Source organism: Branchiostoma floridae, chromosome 5 (assembly GCF_000003815.2).
Source record: "Branchiostoma floridae strain S238N-H82 chromosome 5, Bfl_VNyyK, whole genome shotgun sequence".
Lineage (NCBI taxonomy): Eukaryota > Metazoa > Chordata > Leptocardii > Amphioxiformes > Branchiostomatidae > Branchiostoma > Branchiostoma floridae.
Window position 1 is genome coordinate 12,869,836 of NC_049983.1, and position 8,758 is coordinate 12,878,593.

General features: G+C 40.6%; 3 protein-coding genes and 1 non-coding gene across 4 annotated transcripts in view; all 4 read right to left on the reverse strand.

Annotated features, from left to right (window-relative positions):
* LOC118416185 (fibropellin-1-like) overlaps window positions 1-1,822 on the reverse strand; it is a 30,801-nt gene extending 28,979 nt beyond the window's left edge. The window contains exon 1 of the mRNA XM_035821265.1: window positions 1,807-1,822. Coding sequence (XP_035677158.1) covers window positions 1,807-1,822 — 16 coding nt within the window. The remainder of the gene's footprint in view (window positions 1-1,806) is intronic.
* A 258-nt stretch (window positions 1,823-2,080) lies between these two features.
* LOC118415524 lies at window positions 2,081-4,864 on the reverse strand. Its single transcript, XM_035820199.1, has 9 exons — window positions 4,722-4,864; window positions 4,463-4,573; window positions 4,201-4,314; window positions 3,896-4,008; window positions 3,422-3,633; window positions 2,995-3,138; window positions 2,663-2,731; window positions 2,402-2,437; window positions 2,081-2,206 (listed from the first exon to the last, which is right to left on the reverse strand). The coding sequence occupies exons 3-9, from the start codon at window positions 4,238-4,240 to the stop codon at window positions 2,146-2,148; spliced, it is 675 nt and encodes a 224-aa protein (XP_035676092.1). The 5' UTR covers window positions 4,241-4,314; window positions 4,463-4,573; window positions 4,722-4,864; the 3' UTR covers window positions 2,081-2,145.
* Window positions 4,308-8,758, reverse strand: part of LOC118416186 (fibropellin-1-like) — a 25,342-nt gene continuing 20,891 nt past the window's right edge. Inside the window, exons 15-17 of the mRNA XM_035821266.1 lie at window positions 4,722-4,829; window positions 4,489-4,573; window positions 4,308-4,314 (exon numbers count right to left, since the gene is read on the reverse strand). Coding sequence (XP_035677159.1) covers window positions 4,308-4,314; window positions 4,489-4,573; window positions 4,722-4,829 — 200 coding nt within the window. The remainder of the gene's footprint in view (window positions 4,315-4,488; window positions 4,574-4,721; window positions 4,830-8,758) is intronic.
* On the reverse strand, window positions 5,217-5,304 carry Trnastop-uca. The gene has a single exon. It is a non-coding gene; the product is annotated as a tRNA-Sec (tRNA).

Genomic DNA, 8,758 nt, shown 5'->3' on the forward strand with positions numbered 1-8,758 from the left:
GTGGTGGTAGATGGCAGAAGAAATCCACTTGCTGTAGCCCTGCAGTGTTGTTTGTACCTAGCCTTCAGTGGTTGACTGGTTTCTCCAATGTAGGTGTCGTTGTACTTTCCAGTACATGGGACCCCGCCTTGCACAACAAAGGACAATAGTTTTTTCCTATGGTATTGTCAGACCATAGGAACTATGCTAACATGATTTACATTTGTGTAACCTTTTGCATATGATCCTAACGATTTAGTGGTTAAACCAGTTTTTCTAGTTAGCTGTACTGGTATTGAATTGTTCTGACTAGTTCATTCTGCTTTTGCTGATGAAGAGTGATGGATGTCACTCGAAACGTCCGGAAGTAAATATCCGTTTTTTATCCAGTTGTAGAGATTGAATTGTATTTGAATATTGCTTACCTGGATGTCTAACCTTCATAAACGTCAGACTATTGTTTTTAAAGGTTGTTGACTGCAATTTTCATGGGTGTCGACAAAGGTCGCTCGCGATCAATGAATCGATCTGCAGACAGTTGGATGGAGTAATCTTATTATTTCAGAGATTCAAGTAACGCACTATTTCTCATATTCTTATAGTTCCCAATGTCCATGTATGTTACAAACATCTATCAAATAAATGCCATTAATCTCTAGTAGTAATAGGGATTTCAATCATTGTAGCCACCGCCACCCCCCCCCACCCCACCCCACCCGACACCGACTGTACATGTCTGTCTTTTCCTGTCATGCTTTCCTAATTCACTACGAATATTGGAATGAACCAGCAGTTATTGTACAAATAAATCTTACAGTTGCTCCCTGAAAAAAAAAAAACATTTGGCTTTAGAATGCATAAACAGCGATCTGACGAATTAACACCATGGCAACCTCAAATTTCCTAGCGTTACAAGACGGTATCGGACGTTTCATAGTTGTTAGATCTAGATGCGCGAGTTTCATTGAAAAATCTCTACCTACCATCTTGTGACGCGACAATCACACACAGCACCAACAGAAGTATTACTCGAACCATTGCTGTTGTACGTTAAGCACAGAAGACTGGATTTAGACACATATCACAATGCATAAATTGCACCCGGCATAGTTTCGCACAGTCAGACCCAAAGGTCTTGTGACCTGTACGATACTCCACAAAGTTGGTCGATACTATCTGATAAGAACGGTAGAGACTTTTACCCCAGTCAGAACCTTCTTCTATCAAGGCTAATGTATAGAGTTTTGCAATGTGATTCATCCTATTCCAATATTGTTTTTGCAGGTAAAAATGTGGACATTGACTAAATTTGCAGTTAAATGGCAAATAGATAGACGTATTGTCCATATCTAATCTCCTATTCCAATCATAACAGAACGAGCTATATGGTTTGGACCCCTTACATTATTGCCAACATTACAGGTATCCATTGTAATCAAAAGATAAGCACTAGTCAAAACACGGCTAGACAGAACGGGTACATAATATGTGATGCCGTAATATGGATATGTAACTGTTCCAACACGGCGTCAACGTGTTGAACGTTGTGATCATTGATTAGTACTATTGGATAACCTTACTGCCCCAGTGCCAGTCAGGCAAACATTGTGCACGGATATTTGTGACTGGTACGATTTAATGTAAACTATGATCAAATATCACCGACGGCCATATCACAGGCGAACTGTAAATTTACTCAAGGTTCAGCGCTTCTAGCGACCTGTCGTAGTAAATCAATTGTGCTCACTCTCTAATTTTACTACTACATACTATGAAACCTTAAAGTCTAATTGGCCATTACGCTACGAAACCGTTCAGAATCTTTACGTTCACGATTCTCCATGCCTACTTGCTGGGGACGTGTGGTGTCAATCATGGCCATCAACCGTTGACAAATCTACGATATCATAAAAAGACATTTGCACAATAAGTCACATATGTATAGGTTTATAGGTCGTTATAGACTTGTGTCTATATAAAATCTCCTTGGTCAGATCAATTGTCTTCTTTGCCCATTGGATGAGGGCGACCAGCAAGGAAACACAGACAAACAAAACACGCGGACGACTCGTTGTTGTGTTGTCATTTTTATTGAACACTTAACACTGTTTGTAATGCATCTTCCGTAAAGCTAAATGTGAACACCTCTTTGAGCACTACTGTATTTTATGTACCACCGTCTGTGCCACCATCATCCTCGAGATCATATGCCGCAGAATTGCTTGATCTGGAAGACAAGATATGTTTAATACATTATTGATCACCACGTTGACTAATCAGAAACGAAACCTGGCTGATCAATATGTTAATTTATCGGGTTTCAAAGATTTTTCAGTCAAAATATATATTCTGATCGAAGTAATGATCAGTAATTATGATGCCAATTCCCTACACTACGTATATATGAACAGTGTATACTTACATGTTATAAAGGGGGTTCATGTGATGGTTGGTTTCCCTGAAAAAAATTGTAAAAGGTTCTTTAATACTCCTAGCTCCAGAAACACTTCGACATTGGACTTTGTCGTTTGTATATGACAAGAGGAGTTTTGCTGAGCTTAGTCATTAGTACTAACGTTGTAAACACACAAAAAAACAAAACAAAAACAAAGGGGTTTAAAACAACTTTAAAAATTGTCCTATTTTTCTGACCTCTCATGGTGAATAGTATGAGTGAACTTACGGCATGTTGGATCCACCGCCAAGGTCGCCTCTGTCGCTCTGTTGCTCTAACTCCCACGAGAATCTACCACTGTAAACGAACGGGCTTTATCAGAAGATGACTGTGTATAGGGTACTGGGTTGGCATAGCACACGAGGTAACCTTTGCTCCCTATGCTTTACATGGATTCAGGCAAACTGTTTAAGGAAATGTTTTGTGTATTGTAGATAAAACGTAGTTTATCCATAGAAATTCGAATATACATGAAATAAGGGTAAGCGTCATGGAGTGGTATGGCCTCGTTGTTCCTCATTGAATCGTCTGTCGTAATCGGAAAGTTCAGTATTACTTACCTTTTATGGACTCTACTGACTATCAAGGCTAAGGTAGCCAAGACGGCCAGACCTGCACACCCTGCAATGGCGTATGTTGCCCACGGTGGCCACTGTGGCGACCCGTCATCTTTACACGTGCTGACTCCGTCCACCTTCACACATCTGGCAGATATGAAAAGATATGTTAAGACTTCATCTTGAAAAAGTCGTGGTTTGTCAAGTCTGACGTCTACTTTGAAGTATGTGCATCAACATTTCAGCAGACACTATGGTTCCCTGATTTCTTATTACGTGCAATCGTTGCTCTTACTATGTGACTTTTTTACGGACCTCAGCGGTCACTATGGGTATTATGTACTTTCAAAATGGACAGAATATAGCATAGTTAAAGTCTGCCTTATTGACTTACTAATTACACGTAACAGAGAAAATTGGATGAACTCACATTGACTCAAGTTGTATTTCTAAAGAGTGGTTTAAGTCCGTGCTGTTCCTCAGAGCGGATCTAAGTGTTTCTTGTATCTCCCTGTCAGTGACCTCTGTACTCTGACGTAACTGAATGTAGTAATCTGCTACCACACTTCCCTTACGGAAACTGGTGATGACGATGTTAATGACGTCAGCTCCAACATGGCTCTTGTTCAGCGAAGACCAGATCTGGGAACACAAAAACAGACGTGATCTTAGCAATCGCTCTACTTCACTTAAAGGCTGGTATTGTAGACATCCTTCCCGAATGAATGGTTAAAATCGACTATGTGATACCATTGATCAATACCTGGCTGAAAATATATTTTTTGGTATCATCCTATTCTAAGAAATCATATCAGCATACATATCATACAAGAGAATAAATGATAAATGTACTTCAATAATTCAATGTGAATATCATTGGATTCAGAAACACACTAAATCTTACTGTTTCTGATAGCTCAGATGCGAGTGATGTGAAAGTTTGAGAAGTTGGCTCGTTGAGTTCCTCCGTAAATTCCACATTGGAGATGGTCAGTTCGAACAAGAATGTGGGTGGACCTGAAGTATAAAGTAGATTTCGTTCCTGATTAGTTCGGTGAAATCCTATCTAGATTCATTCATGATTCATAGAACGAGGGATGTCTATAAGACATACGATTATACAGTAGGATTCATTTGCTACATACCCGACTTATACAATGAGGAAACCATATGTACACTACACCATATTACACTAAGTCGAGGTGGTACCTTGTTCACAGTTGATTCCAGCCCATCCTTCATCACACATGCAGATGTAGCTGCTGACAGCATCAGTGCATCTTCCGTTGAGGCAGGGGTTGGATGCACAGTTATCATCAATGTCTGCGTAATTTGGATACAACAGGAAAACGTTACAATACCAGCATTATAGGATTATACAAGTCGAACTTAAGAAAACTTCATTTAGACCTATGTTCAGAAATTCGTGTCACTGAAACGTATCATATCAATAGATATAGAACAGCCTTACCTTGATTACAATGGACTCCTCCCCACCCAGCGTCACAGCTACAGTTATAACCGGCCACGAAGTCTGTACACGAACCATGCTGACAGGGATTGGAGCTGCACTCGTCAATTTCTACACAGAAAACACAGTCACGTTAGTTGGAGAACTTATTATACTGTCAACAGCTTCTTCTTATACGTCATGCTAATTCGAATATTTGTGTTCAATATAAGGATACCACGACGTATCAGTAGATTCTTACATAGTAGTAACTGATCACCTAGATTGCAGTTGGTCCTGTTCCAGTCCTCCTTGCATGAGTAAGTGAGGTTGTCACCATCAGAATAGTTGCCATGGACGGAGGAGTTGAAAACACAGCCATCTGTATCTGTATTAAAATAGATTTAGGACGTTATTGTTGTTCTGTTTAGCTAGGTTTGAGTAGTTAGGTATGCGCCATTATGCCAGTCAAGTACGAAATTCCTGTCATTTACAACAGTACTGGATTATAGCATTTTCTCATTTAGGATGCAAATTTGGCCCTCATTTGCATAATGTTTATCTAAATTTATCAGTGTTCTTCACTTTCTCAGTTACAAATGTTGGAATTGTCCTACAATGTAACAGAGCAGACTTATAAACTTTCCCCAATAATTATGCAAATTACATTTCAAATCCTCTCAAATATTTAAAAAGAAACAAAGGATGTCCTGAACTTGAGATACCAAAACTACAAAATTCGGCTGCGGTTAGGGGCCAAAAATGTACTCGAATTCGCTCGAAAGGCGGAATTGAACCGCTCCGACGCCAGTCGGCTGCAGGTTTGAAGCCTGCACCCCGGTACCACCGAGGGTCATTCAAGCAATACACCATCATATGTCGATTTGTATATATAGCAAGCCTCTTGTATGAAACTTTGTGTTGTGGGTCTAGTAATGCTACTTGATCTAAAAACTTTTAACAAATTTGTAACCCATCAGTATGCTTCATAAAAAAATGAAAGGGTTAAATTGTCTTTTTATTTTTCAGAAAGCACTGTTAGATTTTAATCTCAACTAGCCAACTACATTTTTGATAGTTTTGTAAAATCTGACATCAGCATGCATTGTGGGTAATATAAGGACTTCGCAATGTCAATGCCAAGTTGGCAACTACCGACGTTATGGCTACCACATTGGTGCCACTTTTACTATCGAACTAGTTGCACTTCTACGACTACGGACATGGTTACATTTTTTTTTTGTTGTAATATCACTTTTTCAACTACAACAAGAGTTCGGAGACCTCATACCTACGTTGAATATTTGGGTCATGCGAATGACTTCCGCATTTAGGTATCGGACCGGAGTTTCTTTTACGATTTCGGAGGTTGGCGGGCAGCCTCAGGCCGAAGGGCTACAGTTCCGCTAGTAAACGTAGGACGCGAAACTTAATCAATATGGCGGAAAGCCGTCTACTGTCTCTTTCCGACAAACCTATCGGTACCGTCTGTTGCCTCTTTATTTTGGTTAGAATATGTAGTAAAATTTTAATTTTGGACCCGAAAACTATAATTTTTTAACACTTTTTTGATCGAAGCTGCTTGGAAAAAACGAATTTTCCCAGGATAACGGCCTACGTGGTAGAGAAGCTAAATTCTTCATGTTTGTGTAAAATGAAAATAAAAAAATTCCATGTGATAACTTTTTTGCAATCTCCGATGACGTCATTTCTTCGAAATCGCATGAAAAACGCCGCTATTTGGGTCATCAGGCGAAAAAACCGCATCACCGTTGCAGCGGACTAATACAAAAATGGTTTCGCTGGCCGACCAACTACTCCTCGCACAAAAACAATACAACCCACGGGCTTTTCAGAAAATACGACAAATCTATGCTCAGCTATAACGATCACCAAGCCATAGGGAGCAAAAGTTAGGGAGACAACAGCGCACTTCCGGCCTATTACACCACCCTTCCGCCAACTCCGGTCAGATTTGAACTCCGACCCGGAACCTTAAGAGGGACATTTTTTCTCAATATGTATTTTTATTACTTAAAAAGTTCATATCTACCATATATCCAAATTTGGTTTGTCTCCGATGGTTACTTTTCCCACAGGAGCGGTTTAAAGTCAGGTCAAAAACACTGTATTTTGAGGCTATCAAGCCTAGATGCATATTGAACCTGCGTTATAATACAGAAACATTAAAAACATGCTTTTTTCTGGCATCGCTTTTCTGAAAACGGATAAAATGGGGTGCAAAGTCTGCCCATAAACTTGTCCGGGAAAGTATGTGCACTCTCCGTCGTTTCGGTGCTACACATCGGTAGAAAACTGTCTTTAAAAGTTGGCATCGCTGACGTCACGGAGTGACGTCAGAGGTTGCTCAAGGAAAACAGCAGGGGGTCGCGTTTTAAGTTCGTCGCTTGTAAGTAAAATGAAGAATGTGCCAGATTTTGACATGGAGCAGTAGACCAGATCTCAGACTTTCAGAATCAAACGCGTCCGACACCAAACTCTTAACTACTTCGCCGTGAACGGCCCCTTAAGAAGCACAATGCGCCCCAAATGTGTGCAAGAATGCATTCTTACACAGTGCAAAGCACAAACTGGATCTTATTGTCGGCGCTAGAAGCGGGCAGTTGGAATAAGCGCGGCAAAGATGTGTAGTGCTTTTAATAGGCTATTACCACATACCACCGAAAGAAAAAAAGATCGCCGCGTTAAGGAGCTATGAGCCGAAAGTCAGTAAACCCAGTTTCTCCTTAAGTTATGGCTTAAAACACCAAGATTTCAGCTTTAATGCCCATTTAAGTCATACTAATGAACGGCATCGCGAACATATGCGATAGGTGAACGACAGAGGTCGGCTCCAATCAAATGACATAGAGAAAGATATGATTTTGGAAAATTCTGCCCGCCAGAATCGATTAAAGTTGCCCGTAATGGTAGTTCTAAGGGGGGGGGGGGTGAAAAAGGGGGAGGGGGGCGCCTAGGGTCTGTACATGAATATGCTGACTTTTTAACTAGAAAAATGAAAAACGGCGTTTGTTTTTACACAATATAACGACATCTGATGGAAACTTTAAAATGCGTCGAAATTACGTCATCTATGACGTCATATAAGGTACAAGCGCCGCCCTATTAAGGTATCGGACCGGAGTTTCTTTTACGATTTCGGAGGTTGGCGGGCAGCCTCAGGCCGAAGGGCTACAGTTCCGCTAGTAAACGTAGGACGCGAAACTTAATCAATATGGCGGAAAGCCGTCTACTGTCTCTTTCCGACAAACCTATCGGTACCGTCTGTTGCCTCTTTATTTTGGTTAGAATATGTAGTAAAATTTTAATTTTGGACCCGAAAACTATAATTTTTTAACACTTTTTTGATCGAAGCTGCTTGGAAAAAACGAATTTTCCCAGGATAACGGCCTACGTGGTAGAGAAGCTAAATTCTTCATGTTTGTGTAAAATGAAAATAAAAAAATTCCATGTGATAACTTTTTTGCAATCTCCGATGACGTCATTTCTTCGAAATCGCATGAAAAACGCCGCTATTTGGGTCATCAGGCGAAAAAACCGCATCACCGTTGCAGCGGACTAATACAAAAATGGTTTCGCTGGCCGACCAACTACTCCTCGCACAAAAACAATACAACCCACGGGCTTTTCAGAAAATACGACAAATCTATGCTCAGCTATAACGATCACCAAGCCATAGGGAGCAAAAGTTAGGGAGACAACAGCGCACTTCCGGCCTATTACACCACCCTTCCGCCAACTCCGGTCAGATTTGAACTCCGACCCGGAACCTTAAGAGGGACATTTTTTCTCAATATGTATTTTTATTACTTAAAAAGTTCATATCTACCATATATCCAAATTTGGTTTGTCTCCGATGGTTACTTTTCCCACAGGAGCGGTTTAAAGTCAGGTCAAAAACACTGTATTTTGAGGCTATCAAGCCTAGATGCATATTGAACCTGCGTTATAATACAGAAACATTAAAAACATGCTTTTTTCTGGCATCGCTTTTCTGAAAACGGATAAAATGGGGTGCAAAGTCTGCCCATAAACTTGTCCGGGAAAGTATGTGCACTCTCCGTCGTTTCGGTGCTACACATCGGTAGAAAACTGTCTTTAAAAGTTGGCATCGCTGACGTCACGGAGTGACGTCAGAGGTTGCTCAAGGAAAACAGCAGGGGGTCGCGTTTTAAGTTCGTCGCTTGTAAGTAAAATGAAGAATGTGCCAGATTTTGACATGGAGCAGTAGACCAGATCTCAGACTTTCAGAATCAAACGCGTCCGACACCAAACTCTTAACTACTTCGCTGGATT